Source organism: Phalacrocorax aristotelis, chromosome 5 (genome assembly GCF_949628215.1).
Source record: "Phalacrocorax aristotelis chromosome 5, bGulAri2.1, whole genome shotgun sequence".
In the NCBI taxonomy this organism is placed as follows: Eukaryota; Metazoa; Chordata; class Aves; order Suliformes; family Phalacrocoracidae; genus Phalacrocorax; species Phalacrocorax aristotelis.
In genome coordinates, this window is record NC_134280.1 from 38824513 (window position 1) to 38842586 (window position 18074).

General features: G+C 44.8%; 2 protein-coding genes across 3 annotated transcripts in view; one reads left to right on the top strand and one right to left on the bottom strand.

Moving 5' to 3' along the window:
- The first annotated feature begins 1695 nt into the window (after positions 1-1695).
- Positions 1696-4077, top strand: RPE (ribulose-5-phosphate-3-epimerase). 2 transcript variants are annotated; one of them, XM_075094033.1, is made up of 6 exons: positions 1696-1854; positions 1984-2063; positions 2240-2379; positions 2691-2825; positions 2985-3071; positions 3522-4077. In XM_075094033.1, the coding sequence occupies exons 1-6, from the start codon at positions 1733-1735 to the stop codon at positions 3642-3644; spliced, it is 687 nt and encodes a 228-aa protein (XP_074950134.1). In that variant the 5' UTR covers positions 1696-1732; the 3' UTR covers positions 3645-4077. The 2 variants fall into 2 exon arrangements, with proteins under 2 accessions (XP_074950134.1, XP_074950133.1); XM_075094032.1 differs by having other exon boundaries at positions 1699-1843.
- A 4548-nt stretch (positions 4078-8625) lies between these two features.
- Positions 8626-18074, bottom strand: part of KANSL1L (KAT8 regulatory NSL complex subunit 1 like) — a 67742-nt gene continuing 58293 nt past the window's right edge. Inside the window, 3 exon segments of the mRNA XM_075094030.1 lie at positions 8626-10432; positions 11066-11246; positions 12793-12905. Coding sequence (XP_074950131.1) covers positions 10184-10432; positions 11066-11246; positions 12793-12905 — 543 coding nt within the window. The 3' untranslated portion in view covers positions 8626-10183.

An 18074-nucleotide genomic window follows, 5' to 3' on the forward strand; every position in this document is an offset into this window, starting at 1 on the left:
AATTTGACGGGGGCTGTGCACACCAATCTGAGGAGGGAATGCATGCACATTAAACCTCTGAAGATAGCAAAAGCCATCCTCCTCCCTGGTTCACGGGTGTTGAGCATGCTCTGCTTCTACTGCATTGCTGAGAGGTAGAGCCTCTCAGCACCTCTTGGGAAAAGCAGGGCTGAAAAGGCAAATATTTTTATAGTACACCACATATATATATATGTATATATATATACATGTGGTTCACTAATGCAACTTTAAAACGAACACAATTTTGTAAGAGAGGTGGTTGGGTGACGATTGCAGTGTCTCGATCCACTACTCAGTGGGCGTCCTGAATGACACACTGCTTACTCTGCTGGCCAAAACATGCTGTCCCACTTCTTATCTCCTCAGAGCATGGGAGCCAGCACCAGCTACCTATAGGAGTCTGCTTTGGATTAGCTCTTAGCTTGGAGGTCACTCAAAGAATTGCTAAATTCCAGATGCTAAGTTTTATTATTAACAGTGACGCACAAATGAGAAAAAACACAGCTTCACTTTCAGATCCCAAGGTAGGCTGGGTTACTGGCAGTCGGGTGGGGGAGGAGAGTTTTAGACGTGAGCTGAGTAAACGGCTGGGACATAGCATGTACAGAATTCATGGTGCATTTTACAGAGTCACCTTTTCTGCTGCAAATGAGAAGGAAGCATCTTTCTTAATGAAAAGTAGATGCCTCACCATGGTCCTCCACTCTAACAATGAGAAAATGACTGTGATTTCCTTCATTTAATTCAGTATATGTATAAATGTTTCCGTTCAGGTTTCCCACTGTCACTGGTGAACCCACAGTAGTAAGCCATAGCAAGGAGTAAAATGCCTCTTTTTAATGTCTACCCTGCTAGAAATCAATGCAGCTTTTAACTGATATAATCCGCAATTTAGTTTTATTCAGGTGGCTGGGCAGATGGCTTTTGAGTTTTGTTGGATGGTTGTTGAGATTTGGAACAGACAGGCAGACCAGTCAGTCTGTTTTTCTCACGTGTTTTACTTTCGTATCGGTTGCACTTAATACTGTACTAATGAGGTGCATACGATGTACTTTAGCTGGTTTGTGCTTTCCTCCGTTATCTCTGTAACAGAACTGGTATACTTCTGCTGTGAAGACGAACAATGCTGCTTAGCGTTAGAGGCCTTAAGTGCATGTCACGTCCAACACACGTCTGGGCTGTGCGAGTCTTGTCAGTGTGTCAGTCCCGTTGCCTCAGCATTTTATGCAAATGTTATCCCAAGGACTAAATACAGAGGAGTCTGACAGCAAAAGGACAGAGTTCTTTGTTTAAGCCTGTTGCGCAACGCTGCGTCGGTCTTCCTTTGTAAAAGGCTTTGATACCTTTGATTTGAGATCATTTTATGCCAGGATACAGGCAGCTTCGCCTCATGCCTCGCCCCAGCTGACCAGGCACCTGCCGGCCCCCAGCCTGCGGGAGGGTGCGGTGCGGCAGGGCGCGAAGTAACACGGCTGCCTGGAAGCGTGCTTCGAGGGTGACAAAATACACTTGGTTGCGGAGTTAAAAAAAAAAAAAAAAAAAAAAAAAAAAAGTCGTCTGTCCAAACCAGACGGAACGGCCGGGCTCCCCGGCCTCAGCGCGGCGCGATGCCCTCCCACAGCCGAAGATGGCGCGGTAGGGCGGGGAGCGGGCGCGCGCCCATCCCGTCAGGCCGCGCGGTGGCGCATGCGCGGGTCGTGGGGCGGCAGCGATGGCGTCGGGGTGCCGGATCGGACCGTCCGTCCTCAACAGCGACCTGGCGGCGCTGGGCGCCGAGTGCAGCCGCATGCTGGACTGCGGGGCCGACTACCTCCACCTGGATGTAATGGACGGGTAACGGCCGGGGGCGGGCGGGGCGGGGGACGCGGGGGGCGGCCGCCCCGGGGGCGCGGGAGGGCGGCCCGTCCCGCCCGGGCCGGCTGTAACCTGCGGGCGGGCGCGTCTCTCTCTTGGACCCCCAAGACACTTTGTCCCGAACATCACCTTCGGCCACCCTGTCGTGGAGAGCCTGCGCAAGCAGCTGGGCCAGGAGCCCTTCTTCGGTAAGGGGGCGGCAGGCGGCGGGGTACGGCCGGGGGCGCGGCGGGAGGCGCTTGCGGGGCGTTGCGGGAGCGGCCCCGGTGTTCGCCCCCCCTGCTGGGAGCGGGCACCCGGCGGGGGCCGGCCCGTCCTGCTGCCTCACGGGCTTAGGGCTCTTCGCTCCGCTCCCCTCTTCCAGACATGCACATGATGGTTGCCAGACCAGAGCAGTGGGTGAAACCGATGGCTGTCGCTGGTGCGAACCAATACACCTTTCATCTAGAAGCTACGGACAATCCAGGGGCATTGATAAAAGACATTCGGGAGAATGGGATGAAGGTGAGGGGAGCGTATGCTTGGAGTAGTGTGCTGCGCTCAGCTGAACTAACCACCCTGTTTCTGGCAGCAAAAAACCCATCGTTGCAGTTTCAGGTGGTCGGAGATTGGCATGTCCAGCCCTAACCATCTTTGTGCACAAAGTCAGCCTTCGTTTTAAGAAAATCAGGAGCCTTTATTTAAAGCAGGCTGTTCTTACCATGCTTACGCAACCACATAATTATTTTCCTAGGAGTTTGTACCCAGCTCCAGCCAATCTTGCTGTGGTTGTGTCATCCTAAGGTACGCTTGGATTTGTCTTGCCTCTCCTGCAGGTTGGCTTGGCTATCAAGCCTGGCACTACAGTTGAACACTTGGCACCTTGGGCGAATCAGATAGACATGGCTCTGGTGATGACCGTAGAACCTGGATTTGGAGGGCAGAAATTTATGGAAGACATGATGCCAAAGGTAAGTTTCTCTTTCCTTATTTATTGAGCATAAAGCCACTTAACAGTATGGACTGTAGCAGTAAGGTGAATAAACCTTGTCCAGGTGCATAAGAAGCTATAGGTAACGGTAGCAGCTGAACATGGATCTCTGTGCCAACCTTTTTATACTGTGGCTCAGGTTCAGTGGCTGAGGACACAGTTTCCCTCGTTGGATATTGAAGTGGATGGAGGAGTTGGGCCTGACACCATCCATAAGTGTGCAGAGGTAAGAGGCTGAAGCGGAGTGGCATTCTCAGTCACTGTGCTGAGGCTTAGTTGTCCCTCAGAAAATACAGCTTAGGAGGAATTGCATTTTGGCTGTTAGTTTCCAGTGGAAACAGCACATTTAATAACCTTTTAAAGACCTACTTGAGGTTTAATCTTTTGCCTTTTTTAACAGTGGCTACTGAAGCCTCCCGTAAGCTAGAGAAGCTGTTTGCTTCTTGTACGTTCGGGTAAATGGGAGCAATGATTAAGAAATTACCTATTTGGGGAGGAGCTGTCTTTTGAACTCAATTTGTGGTTGTAGTTAGAAGTATGTTACCTGTGTCCCACAGACAGCGCTTGTTTGCCCACCAGCCTAGAATTCACTACCTCCTTAGGTGTGTTTACAGCAAGAAAACTTTCAGAAGTGGATGTGTTCTGTGTTATTGAGTGGGTGTTTGATGTCTTTCAGGCAGGTGCAAATATGATTGTGTCTGGCAGCGCTATTATGAAGAGCGCAGATCCGAGATCTGTGATCAATCTTCTAAGGAATGTGTGTTCAGAAGCAGCTCAAAAGCGCTGTCTGGATCGATGAGACCTACCCAAGCAGTGTTCAAGAAGGCTCTGTGCATGCAGGAGAACCCTTGTTTCTCGTGTGTAAGGGAGAGCTGGATGAGCATTAATTACGGAAACTTGTTGCTGCTGAACAGAGGAATCATTCCTTCGCTGCAATGAAGCAAGCAGCAGTGAAAAACATTCTGGCTGTCTTTCAGGGTTGGAAATGCAATGGTTTGAACCTGTCTCTTGATTCTGTAGAGGCTAATTTTATGACACCTTACAACGCTGACTGGGTTGAACTAAACTTCAGTCAGATTTTTGCTTGCTAGAAGCGTGTAGCATCACCACAAGCAGTCTCTCTTGTGGAAGACTCAATCAAGCTGCCTTCTGCTGTCTGTATTTGTCATTTGATCTGTGCATTCCTACCAAATTTTTCCAATATCTGCATTAAATGCCCCTCCCTTGGTGTAGTAAGTCTCCTTTAAGCTGTCAAAAATATATGGGTTTGGGAGTAAGTTTGGGAAAAATGCAGTTTAAGAGGACTAAAAAAATCCCACAGATGCTAGAAATGTTCCTGTGTTTTGCTTTTAATGCATAGAAGTGCTTGACCTACATAAGTCAGGCACAAAACAGGTCAGTGCAGTGTCTTTACCAGGTCACAAACTGGAAAGTATCTTCTCATTTACCTTTCAAAGAGCCAGTTAAGACAGCTGTATCTGTCATTCCTGGAAATGACAGGATTCCATGGAAGAATGTTGTTTAAAAACCCTACAGAGAGTTAAAAACCTTTTATCTTAACCAACAGCCTCCTTGGTTTGTAGATCTGCCTGAGTAAACAATTAAGATAGCAACATACAGCAGTGTTATCTACCGCAGTGATTTCAGCGTATGTAGGTCGAAATGCTCTGCGTGGAGATGGCTCTGTAAAATGCCTTAATGCTCCTCTTAGTTATGGAGCCAAATATTTCTCATACCTTCACTTTGCTCCTGCTGACTTCCCAGCCTGGCCTGTTCGGGCATGTGAAAGGTGAGAGTTACAACCCGCTAGAGGGAGTCTCCTTCCCTGGAGACATTCAAAACCCGCCTGGACGCGTTCCTGTGCCCCCTGCTCTGGGTGTCCCTGCTCAAGCAGGGGGGTTGGACAAGATGATCTCCAGAGGTCCCTTCCAACCCCTACCAGCCTGTGATTCTGTGAGACCTGAGCAGGTCATTTTAGTTAGATCTGCCTCCTGTGGCTCTGATTAGTATTGATGACTCCTTTCGTATTTCATGGTATTGTGTGTTTTTTTCCCCCTTTAGGTTGTAACTACAGAAGGGCTGCAAACAGTCTGCTGCCCCAGGGGAACAGGCCAGAAGGCTCTAGAGCTGCAGCCAGTCCCTTTCCACAAGGCCAAAGTCAAATCTGTTGTCCTTGCAGCAAGGCTGGGCACGTGTCACCTACAAAGTGCTGACACAGCGTGACAGCTGATGCACCCCCCTTTCTTCTAAGCCGAGGACCTGTGAGGTGTCCCACAGATAGGCCTCTGCTCGGTGGCTGGGGAAGGAGACAGCTGTGGTACAGTGTGCGTCACTGCCATTCTTCCGTAGGAGGAGCTACAACTAGTGCAAACAGTCCAGACAAGTGTTTGAAATGGCTAACCTAGTACTTTTTCCTGCGTGGTTAATTGTGGTTTAGGTGAACTAATGTCTTTGCTTCCTGTTTCTACTTGCAACCCCATCTGAGAACTAGCAAAAGAAAAACAGAGTCAACTGGACCGAGTGCACTGAAGACATCTTCCAGAAGAGGTTTGCCAAAAGAAAGCTTGGCTAGGAAAGGCAATAGTCCAAATGGCCGATAGAGTTGTTAAAGCAGCTTATTTGTACTTCTGGAAAGAACCTGCATGGAGGCTAATACAGCATGCACAGAGGAACAGTCATGGCTCTCATTTAAAATTCAGGCCAAGCAGCCATGAACAGGCTATGAAAATGCTAGTTTAGGGTTTGGAAGGGTAGATTTTCATGCTGTTGAAGGCAGTGGGACAACAGCTGTAGTATCCTTGCCTCCTGCAGTTGGGCATAAGCTGGTTTGAGAGGGTGATCAAACAATTTCTGCTTTCTTCCTAATTAATTTGGGGGGGATGGATTGTCCCAGAGTCATGCTAATTAACTGATGCTTTGTTCTGAGCATGGAGTCATACTGTACGTTTTCTTTCACAGGTTGTAGTCACTTCATCATTGTTTTAAATCTGATAGTTTTCGCGTCCATTGACTCTCAGATTGGGAGTGTTGTGGGAGAGGGAAATGACACACACAGTAAAATTACTCAATTTTTTCTTTCCAGCTAAATCCCCCCCCCGGGTGGGTTTATGGAGCTACTGGCTGCTACTGCAGCAGCTTTTCACACATCTAAGGTTAAATCTATTAATGACCACAGAGCATCCAGGGAAGTAAGTCATGATATTTGTCCTTTTAAATGCTTAAGACTGTTCCAGTTTCTTGCCTCTGTACATTGACAGAAGTAATGTTGGGCTCTACTTAGGCCTGTTCTCAGTAACCCCACTGCGGAAGCGCCACAGCCGCAGGACTTGAACCGAACACTGACGTGAAAACCAAAAGAGCTGCCTGCATGGTATCCACGAGGCCAAACAAACCCCAGGACCGTTACATGTTGCAATACTCTGATAAAGCAGAGTTTCAGCAACAAGGGAGAGCACAGTCTGGTGATCCTAAGTCACATGGTCTAGAGCGGTCCAGGTTGATCTGACAGAGCAAAGGCTCTGTCTGCACTGAAAAACAGGATAAAAGAAACTGATACAGCTGAGTAAGGCTGAGTTTGGACATGTGCTCCACAGGGTGGTACAGCGCACATCCCTAAGCAAGATTAAAAAAAAAAAAACCTGCAGTAGACACACAGAGTTTAATTTTAATAGGGCTTAGAATTTTGTATTTGTACTTACATTCCAGTAAGGTCCTGGATGCAGAGATGAAGCATTTAAACCCTCGTAGCAGCAGGGAGCAGAACATAAGTGGCCTTAAAAAAATGTCTCAATTGAAAATGGTAAACAAAGCGCATGAGAAATGGCTTTCTTTGTGAAGCTGCAACAACCCAGTTCATGCATGGTGGGCCCTTGCTGGATTATGTTTAAGCTGGTATTTCACAGTCAGAATTTGTAATGCCTTCAGCCACAACATTAGGAGCAGTACTGACAGCTGTTTTCATTGCTTAACAGCCAAAAGACTAACAGGTGTTTGGGTTCTTTTTCCTGTTGTGTAAAACTCTGAAAGGCAAAGAAAACAAGCAGGCGTTTCTTACACAGTTTATGGCTTCAAGCATGTGCCTGGCCTTGAGCTCTCAGCCCACTCCCACCACCAGCAGCTTCCTCACGACCCCAACATTCATGCAAAAACTGAACTGTCTGGAGGTGGGAGTCCAGCTCCGCAGGGAAAAGGGCTGCAGGCAATAAACGAGAGTACTAGTGCTGACTGCAGCTGCATGCAGCACAGCAAAAGAAGAAGTAAAGGAGAGCTGGTCCTGTGACCACATTCAGTTCAGCAGGTTTTCTAAGCTTGTCCCAGTAGTGAAATGGGGCTACAGAAAAACTGTGTGCCTCTTGGCTGGAGCAAAGATGCACAGAGTAGAGATAGAGGGCAGGGCACAGGGCCTGGTCTGCTGCAAGAAGGTGGCAAATGATGAGAGGTGCTGTGGCTGAGGAGCAGCCTGGGGCTTCCCAAAAAGCATCTCACACTTGACATGTGCACAGCATTCCCTGCCTGCCCCGCCAGATGAAGGGCTGCTGGAGGTAGGTGATGTGAGAAAAGCAAATGCAGCCTTTTCTTGGTCACCTCTCCCTGCTAGCCTCTGTATGTGCTGCTCGCCTGATGGCAGAACCTGTGCACCACTAACACTTGGAGAGCAGCCCTGTGGCACGGCCTGGGGAGGAAGAAATGCTCTGGCACAGCTCTCTGGCCGTGCAGTTGCTCAGGCAGCTCTTTGTGCGAAGGCAGTTGCGGTCTGCTGTCACAAGTCTAGCCAGCTGAGAGGCAGATGTTAGAGAAGAGACTTCTGATGGTGATGGGGTGGGGTTATGACCAAATAGACATTTTTATAGTTTCTCCAAGGATTTTTTTTCAGTTTCCTGGCTGCCCGGCCTTTCTTTGGCTAGCTTTTTTTATTGCTGCCTTATGAGGCACTAGCTGGTTCCCACAATGGCTGACAGGAACATCTAAAGAGGGGACAAAGAAAATGCCCTTACCCTTGCTCGTATTGATAACCAATCGTGCAGCCCCTGCAGCTGGCAAGGTAACGAGCAGCTGCTTTAGGACGCTGGAGATTGACCCGAAAGCAACACAATGGGTCAACAGGACACCACAGCTGGGAATTGAACAGCAGTGCAGGAACAGCTTTACAGTCCACCAGACTGACCAAACTTGGTCAATCCAGCTCCTTTCATGCAGGGTTTTTTTTTTTTGGCCTCATTTTAACACCCTTCCCTTCCTGCCCCCCAGTCCAGAAAAACACTCTCCTCTTGCTCCTTCCCGTAAAATGCTGGATTGCATTTCCATTTCCTGATGGCACCTTCAGGACATGTAAGGCGGCTAGCCAGCTGGTTTACTTGGTCTGTCCCATCTCTTAAATTGCAGAAACTCCTCACGCTGCCCCAGGCATCAGGCAGAGCAGGAAGCCCTGACCTTACAACAAAGCTGGTGAGAGCTGGTAGGATCAGATGTCTTAATGAATGGATACGGGTACGGAAAAGACCTGCAAAGCATTTGAGGCATGTCACTTTCAGGAACCTTTTCCTAGCAGCATATGCACATGCAGGACATGAGATGGACAATCCACCTCTGTGTTCAGACGCTGGGGGGACCCAAGCCTCACAGCACCAGTGCAGCTTCAGTACGACAGCAAAGCTTTGTGCTGCTGCCACTTCAGTGTTTGCAAAGCCATTCTTGGGCCAAGCAGGTCTCTGTTCCGAGACGAAGCATCACTTACTTCTTCTCTTCTAAAAGGCCATCAAATTCAGACTATATACAACATATATAGAAATAACTTTTAATTAAAAAAACAACCTTGCATCAAAGATTATTGTATCAGACATTGAGGCAAGATTCAAGTTTAAGACAAACCAGTGTTAAAAAAGTGTTTAAAAAATAATCAGAATGTGCAATAAACTACAATGTAGCAATAGGTTGTAGTGTTGAAACTTCACTGAACTGTTTTCAGATGCCCAGTGCGTAATTCCTGTCATTTTGGGAAAAAAAACCAACCAAACAAAAACAAAAAACCAAGAAAAAACCACTAAAACTGGGTCATCTGTCCAGTGCCATTCCAGATATTACAGGTGGAAGAAAATTTTGCACAAAAACAGAGACTCCTATAAAATTGCCTTCAACTGTCCTACACAGAAAAACTTCCTGTTGATGAATTATACCTACATTCAATGTTTAATCTTTGTTAATACCTCTTGAGATTGCAGATACATTCCAAACTATGCTATTTAGATAGATGCAAGTTTAAACAGCTTGCTTTTGTTTCCTCACTGTGACCTTGCTGGGAAATTAAAAACCTATCTGGAATCACGGTGGAAAGCTTTGGGGCTTTTTTCTTTATTGGTCTTCTAGACACTGATCATCTTTTCCTTTTTAGCTAGTCACCAAATGTTGGCATACTTATCAGACTCTTACAAGGCACTGTACAGAAATTTGAACAAGACTTTGTCTTTAATATATTAAAGCAAAATATCAGGAGCCTCATTAGCTACTGAAGGACTAAGGAAGTAAGATGACCCAAAACACAACATTCAAAGAGCCACATCACTGATTTGACTTGACTCCTCTTTCCTTCCCTTTCTCTATACCCACACGACTGAAGCAGAAACCCTACTCTCTGAGTAGCAGATATATCGACTATTGAAATGCAGTGGTCTACTTCTATCTTATTGCTTGAGGACATCTATATGAAACATGCCCTGGCACTACTGAGAGCTGAGTACAGATTTTAAGCTAGATGCAAGGCTTCTAGAATGCCTGCTTTGAAACTGCTGGTTCTCACCTACCCTTATCTTACACAGGGGTTATACACATGCATTTATAGAGGCAGATTTTTGCCCCGTGGTCATGCCACACAGGAAAACAATCTGAGGCTATCACTTCTCCGTGCTATTTTTTCCAAGTAGTTTTTCTGTGTTCAGTTGAAGTTGTTTGTTAAGGTAGACAGCATATCCTGCTGCACCAGAATCCACTAGAACCAGAAATGCGTTTGAAAACAAACAAAACAGAAAAGGATGATTATTAACAAATGTGGCAATATGACAACAGAAAGTGAATGGTGCCAGCAATTTATGTGCGCCCACTCCCGACACTGGGAATATTAGACTTCCAGCTTGAAATAATTACTTTCTCTTGGGGTTCAGGAAGAAGAAAGTGTTGTCTTTGGGATTTATCCTGCCTGTTACAAAGCAAGAAAGAAAATATATTATATGCAGCTAATGTACAGGTTTTGAATTGTGCTGTCATATGCTGTGTGAACAAGAGAGATTTTACCTTACACTTTTCTCCACCTTAATTGGCTTTCTTAATGAACCACATTATTCCCTGTCACCTTTGTTTTCTTGGATTGTTGACTCCCAGGCAAACATTTTCGCAGTCTTCTGACTCTTCGGCAGATTGTTTTCTTGGTGGATGGCCATTGTCTGGCAAACCAATGGGTGTGCATGAAGTACAGAGAGAGTCGCTGGGAAAAGCCGCACTTGACATTTCAGTCTGATTCGTTATTTGATCTTGGCACAGTAAAGCTTCTACCTCTTCATCTTTTAGTGGAAAAACTCGAAGTTCCCACAGCCCAGACTGAAAGGAATCAGAAGGGTAGGAGTGAGGGTGGAAAAAGAGAAAAGGAGGGAAAAAGGGATTTCGGTTGAGTCTGAACTGATTAGCTATGTGCAGAATGATCTGCTATCAAGTAACAAATGAGTGTATTTCTTTACAATGTTTGCAGGGCTCTTCAGATAAAGAATACGGCACTGCTAGGCACCAGCTGTCAATGTAAGCTGGCTTCATGCGGTTTTGAACTAGTAACAGCTACAATTCAACAGGCACAGCACAGGAAGGGGGAAGCTCCTTTCCATGGTGCCAGACCATCAGGATATCTGATCCCATAACAATCAGCCCCATCTGGAACCCTGGCCAACATCCCTGAGAAAAGATCCATCATCCCTGAACCCAGGACTGCCATACTTGCCTCTAAAACATGTGCCGTGTGTGCTGAGCAATGAAATTTTTGCCTGTCAACAAATCTTGGGCTTAATTCACAAAGCATAGCGATCTAGTTCTAAACAGCAGCGCTACATTCAGTCTGCATAAACTAGGGTGACAGCCTGATATTCTGACCAGTGAGACGGGAGGAAATGTTCAGGTTCTTTCTTTTAGATTAGAGATAGTGGTCACTGAAGACCTGACCTGGAAGCTATTGGAAGCACCCACCTTTGCTTCCTGGCTCTCCCTGCAGAGTTGTGCAATCCCTGAACAAACAGAGCTGTGGGCTTCTGAAGTCAAGTCAGCAACAGGTTCAGCAGCGCAATGCAGTGAGGCATAGGAGCTGCCGTGGTGGTCTCTCTGCACCGAATCTTGGCTGTGTCGTCCATCAGCATTTTTGCTGTAAGATCTAGTGCAGGATGAGAGACAAGAGTCTTAAGAGCTACCCCTTTCACATCACCAGGAACAGTTTAGATTTTCTTTTCAAAGTGTTCAATTTCTCCATACGTGCTACCTACGTTCTACTTATTTAAATTAAAAGAGCAGATGACAACATAGATGGTTCTTGACAACCTCATTGTCACGAGCCAAAGTGAGGAGCACTATGTGGAGGAGCTAACCAGATAAAACAGGGCTGGAATGGGCACACTGTGGCTGCAGAACAGCTGGTGCCCAGTCCCACTCCTGTGCCTTGCTCCACACGCTCACCAGAACGATAATTTTGGGCAGAAGTTAGTGAGCTGTGGGCTGTTCCCACTTGGAGGAACATGGCATCATTCCCAGGAGCCTGTGGAGTCCAAACTGCACTGTCAGCAGACCATGCCAATGTAACTTGAGAAGAAACAGCAGGTCATTGGGCTCCCCCTTCCCACCTCTGCTCTGGACTCATCTCTAAAGCAGTCAAAATAATTCAGTATGATTAAAAATTTTCACCTCACCTTTAATGCAAATTTGAACTAGATACAAAATACTGGCGTGCATCTTAAATGCCAGGTGGAAGTCTGACATTGTTCACATCAACAGCAGTTTTACTTCTGAATTCAAATAGCACTAATATCTCACCAAGAAGTTCATAGAGTTTCAAAGTCAGGGGTACATATAGGACTTGTATTTTACAGTACACTTTCTAAAGTTTTTTTTATGTTCAAAATGGCTTACAATATAATTCTCTTTAATACCGTTCAGCTCTAATTTTATCCTGCATTAAAAGAAGCTATCTTTGCATATGTATATATTCATAGTGTCATGGTTCACTTTCAGCCAAGAGTAGACACAAGCATATGATAAATAGCAGAAAAGTTATCCCAGCACTTATGGGATGCTTTTTGTCCTGGCAGATTCTGAAGCGATTTTTTTTCCCAGAGCCAAATTGCAGATACAAGTTTACGATGTTTGCTCTTATATGCACTACATTTTGCAAGACTTTTAAGGGTTATATTTAATTCTGATGAGTTTTGCACCAGATAGAAAGCCTGTGACAATTAAACTTTTTCAAATGATGACTTTTTTAAAGCATAAAGTCCCTGGAACAGCCCAGGACCCTTCACTAACACATCTCTGCAGTGGACTTTCATCTAAGTCAGGTGAGTGAAGATGGCTCATGTTACACTCAGTGGCCAAAGTCATAATAACTGGGAGTGGCACAAACTAGCAGAGCTGTGTTCAGTATGGGAGTAAGAATTTTATTCATTATTTATATTTATTTTTCATTATTCATTATTTATATTGAATACCAGTTCACTAACATGCCAACTTTGTATGAATGCTTCAGAACTGTATGGCCTTCCCTTTCCAGCCACAAAACCAAACATACCTGATACTGTCCCTGATGAGTTAATTAATGAGGAGTGCCCTCATTTTCAAAGTTCTCTGTGACAGCATTTCTGAAACTGCTGCACCAACAGCTGACACCAGTGTTTCAACAGGAACACTCTTATCAAAGTCAATACACCTGCCTGCTATTCCTTCTGGGCCAGCGGCTCTGTTCCCACAGCGACCACCTTGCTCTCTCTCTTTTTTCATACTTTGTATGACGTAAGGAAAAAACTTCATCTGACAGATCTTCTATCTGTAACGAAATACAGGTATAGCTGCTGCCATAATTATGAACATCACTGGAAACAAAGGCAGCCAATATTATATATAATGCTGCGACGGTCTGTTCACCAAACAAGAGGAGGCAACACAATGCATGCTTGCAGCGTAAAGGCACATCAAAACACATGCATTCAGCTTACACTTCACCAGAGCTCTGGATATGGGATGCTGTCACTTTCACTTTATTCCTTTACATGTCTGTGGTTGATCTGAATGAGCATAGAAATTATACTGCCATGCAACTAACACATTTTTCTCTATAGTGAGAGGCAGAAAATTAAGAGGACAAGTATTCATTTGCAAATCAAGGCAGTACTAGAAGCACATAATAAAGACAAGCAAAAATTCCAGGAGTTTCCAGAGACTGCTTTAGGAAGAGGCTGAGAGGCAGCAGGATTTGCTAGGTGCTTTTAAGCATGGAGAAATAGGTCTGAGATCACCAAGGACTTTGATAGCTCCACGTTAACAGGAGCTCAGCAAACCTGAGGTGCTGCATTCCTTGTACAAAACGAAGCAGAAAATGGTTTCTGCTTTGAACAGACTATTTCTTAGCAAATGATTTGCATGACCCCAGTACAGCTTAAAATGGCCCTAATGTGAGTACTTTAACTGCGCATAGTCAAACAAGAGCCATCTTTTTAGGTAAAACTCCTCAGACGTAGCTAATGCATCCGACCTTCACTTTGAAAGAGCCATCTTCATTTTTCCGTTGGCAGCACACCAAGAAGTTTGCTCCTTAGACATGGCTGGCCGAGGTGCACTTTGCTGCCTTTTCCCCTCACTCCCCAGATGGCAGGGCGAGCTCTTGGCTGGACCCCTCCAGCACAGCTCAGAGTTATTTCAAAGTGCTTGAAACCATTCAACCTCTTCAAAGTTCACCTAAAAAGCTACAGTTGCTGAGAGCATACAAGTGCTGCAGCCATGGGTTTTATGCCAGCTGCTCCCAACTCAGTAGCAGAGAAATTGTAGGAAAGAACAATTCCTGGTCACAGAAGCTGTGAAGCTGCACTGCCAGATCAGGCCTGGAAAAAACTATACCAAAAATCATGGTCATGGAAAATAAATTGAATTTTTCCTATAAAGCAAAATCCTCAGTGGTGTTATACAAGTAACAGCATTTATCTTCCAACTGAGTCTGATAAAATTCAGAACTAAATGCAGAGTCCTCGCTGCAGTGCCAGATAGGTTACATTGTCAGCTGGAAGTACTCCACTCCAGACAACTAACAGCCCTGAGGTTTTCTACAGAAGCCATTCTATCAAGTCTTGCAGCACTTTGGTAGTTCATGACCATTATCGGTACAAATGCAAAGTATTACACTGCATTTACGCTGCTGTAAGCACACCTGGTGTAGCACTCAGCTTACCAGAGAGCACATTTCCAACCTAGGTGGCTAGTCATGAGCTACTGCCCCACGACGAAGTTTAACTAGGCCAATGAAAAGTATCCCAAAGTCTTCAGTTGCGATCTGAAACAGCCACACAACCTGCTTGCTAAAATTCTTGCTGCCCAGTTCCTCTTCAGCCCCGCACTTAACAGGAACCTTTGGACAAACAGGCCTGCTTTGTTTGCCCATCTCATGACTGCTTTTTGAAGACTCCTCACTGCTTTTATTTATTTATGTTAAACACAAACCACTTTGTTAGCTGCTGGTTTCCTTTCATGCAAGCCAACTTAATGTGTTTCCTCCTCTCTCTGGAATTCACCAGCTCTGTCACTTGGATGGCACCAGTATGAGGCTGCATCTCAGTTCAGATTCTGTCTTTCAAAGGTCAATGAAGTATAGCGTGAAAGTGAGAATTTTATGAACTACGAAAGTGCTATTCCCTCAGGGAAAATTCAGGATTTTTCTGTGTGCTCAGATTTCCTTTGAAGTGGAAACAAAAGATAATTTTGAAAGAAAAACTTAGACTTTGAAAATACTTTTCTTAGCAAATTGCCAAAACTTTTCATGCTGGGAAGAAACTTCATTTTTAACAAGCTTCCTTTCAAAAATCAAAGTCCATACTCCTCTCCAAGCACAGCGTTTTGAAAAATACAGAAATAAGCCTTACTGCTCCTTTTCCATAGCTGATGATAGCAGATTTAACTACTTGCTTATTTAAAATCAGTTATACCCTACTCCATTGAAGACTAACAGGTAAAAACATTTTCTTATTTAAAAATTATTCTTTGTTCTATGGGTAAAATCACATTACACCAGAGTAAATGGTCTCTACTTGGTTCAATACCGCCTCTGCCCCTCTCCAGCTTTGTAACACATTATATCTCTCCTCCACCAACTTTAGGTTAATTTAAAGTTACTGTAACTGGAGAAATTTTATATTCCCCCTGCCCCAGGGTTAGTTTGAAAAAGGTTCACTCAAAGAAAAAGACTTAACACAGACTAAGATTTGGATCCCCCCATCGCATCTAGTTAAGCTGTGCATTAATGTTCAATAGCACCAGGAATATTTCTGAAAGGTTCTCAAAACAGCAAGTCTGTGTTTCAGTCTTTGGCTTCACAGGAAACACTGAGTCATAAGGCATGAAAACACTTATGCAAAACTAATTACACACAGAATTATTCAAAAGTATTTGCCATTACTAAAACAACTACAGAATAAACTTGAACATTACTTTACAACCATGCCTTGCCAGAAACTTTAACCTGGACAAAATAAAACAAAACAGGAAAACCTGTGCCACACCTTCCCATTCCTTCAAGTAGTAACAGACTGCAAATTCATACATGCAAACCAGGAAACACAAACGCTCTATTTCCAAAAATGAAGTATTTTTAGAGCAAGTAATAGAGCAGACATAGATAGTAGATTCACTTTTGCATTGCCCAACGGTTATGTTTGTCCTTGTAAGGCAGAATTTCCAGAAATAAAAATTAGGTACCCAAAAAAGGTAAGCTTTTTGTACTCAAATAAAGGCACGATGAATAGGCCTGATTTTCAGATAGTGCTGAGCTCCCATCGGTGGAAGTGTGGCTCCTGTAGAACATAACACATTCAGGACCCCATTTTTTTTTTGTAACTTGTAGAAGCTTTGGGTGCAAGTCTATTGCATGGATACAGGTTGTTGCATTGAAAACCTTTAAATGAAGAAGAGAGAGAAGGTGGTAGGGGGAAGACATCAAGTAGAAGAAATCCCTAACTGCTGTTTGACAGGACAACTCCAGAAGTTTTAAACTTAGCCATGCAGAAGATGGGCAGAAAATAAACTATTATACAGTACCACCACAGGCTGCTGTGCAGTGGAAAGCAAAGAAAAAGCTTACTTTATATAAAGCAGAAAGTACATTTTGCTCTCTTGTGCTTAACAAATGATCTGCTGAAGCTTGCCTTGATTTCAGTGCAAGGAACAACTTCAAGAGTGTTTGGAGTGTGAGTGCAGAAAATGTGAAAAGGTAATGCTGCTGTTTTCTCGTGTCTTTTTTCAAGCCTACTCTAGCCTACTACTACAAGTAACAAATCTAACTCGGCCTAAAACCTAAAGCAAGGAAGTGATCAGACAACCACCTTTTCTCAGTACTCTGAAAAACATCCAAGCCAATTAACACGATCCCAAAACAACGAGGGGGGAGGGGACGATTGGCAAAGGATGATTTAGATAAACAAGATCTTTAGCATTTTTCTCTTGTCTGACATCTCTCCTCTCTCATTCTTCCGGGCAGTTGACAGACAATACAGAAGCAGTGGGTCACAGCAGGAGGCAAAGCTGCTTCATTGTTAACTCAAGTTAGTTCCTGGCCAAAGGATGAATCATACAGGATCAGCTAGTCATGCCAAATTCAAACGTACTGGGAGGGCTAGTAAACGAGCAATTAGCCCATGAACTTCACAGAGACACACCTTGAAGTCCATTCAGCAAAATATGCTAAAAGTACGTGAGACAGGTCATCTGTATGGGATCTGAAATCTAAACAAGAAATCCAGTCTCCTCCAAGCAAGTCTCTTGAAGCCCTGAAGGCAAATCACTGTTGAAATGCTTCCCCACCCCCAGATACCAGGACAAAGAGAGAGCAATGAACAGTAGGTTCTCAAGGGACAGTGTGCCCTTGCTGCCTTATTAGTTATTCTCCAAACGGTTTAATTAAATATCCTTGCAGGAGAGTTCTCCTGTGTATGTAATTTGACCTTCTCACTACAAAAGAAGATCAGGCATATTTCCTGCTAGCAGAGCCAGTACCAAACCAAAAGATGGTGGTGGAGGTGACATAAATCTGACCACCAAATTTCACAGGAATTTCTCAAGTCCATGAGAAAAGGCAGGGACTGAGCAAGTATTTTCTTCTCTTCCTTCCGACCCAAGAGTATGGTGCCAAGTGAGTGCAGCTACACCAGGTAGGGAGCTGAGACTATGATGCTCTCCGAAAGGAAAGGTTCGTTTCCATGGAGCAGGCAGCTACAGACCTGGTGAAACCCTGCACAAGCTAGCACCTTTGTGGAGAGTGTTTTTTCTATCCTAAGGGAGTGGCATCATGACTTAATTTGTTTAATGTGTTTAGCATAACTTTCTGTACTGCTACCCAAATGCAATTGTTTTCTACTACTAAGGCACTTAAACCCCGGTTGTAGATTCTCTGAAAAAGGAGCTCAAGAACAGATATTGTGGATGAAGGTGTGAATACAAGTCCTACATTACAATGGTTGACAGTGGCCTATAGCAGGGACTGAAGGGAGACTAGAGATGTCCAACAGACAGCAAAGCTGGCAGGTTTCTGGAAAGGGAGCCACAAAAAGACTGGAAGAACAGAAAAGCAGCCTAGCAACTAGACCTGCTGGTACATTCACACTGGAGCTATGAGGAAATGCCTTGGACCCCTGAATAGGGGAGAAAGGAATCCCCAGCTGCAAAGTCCATTATATTCCCTGGAAGAAAAAGGTAGATTCTTACGTCTGGAGGAAGCAACAGTAGCACATGATGTGCAAACTTAGCTCAACAGGCAAGCAGTAAATGCTGATGGTTATGTCGTTCCTGACAAAGCTGAAAGAAGGAAAGTTTGCTCCCAACAGGAGGGTCACGGGAAAACGAACACTGAGAAGAAAACTGAGGAAACCTGATGGGCCCATGGGCAAAATGCCAAACTACCTCCTGAAGAGCAACAAGCCATGGGAACTGGCCATGAAAGATGATGATGAGAGAGGAC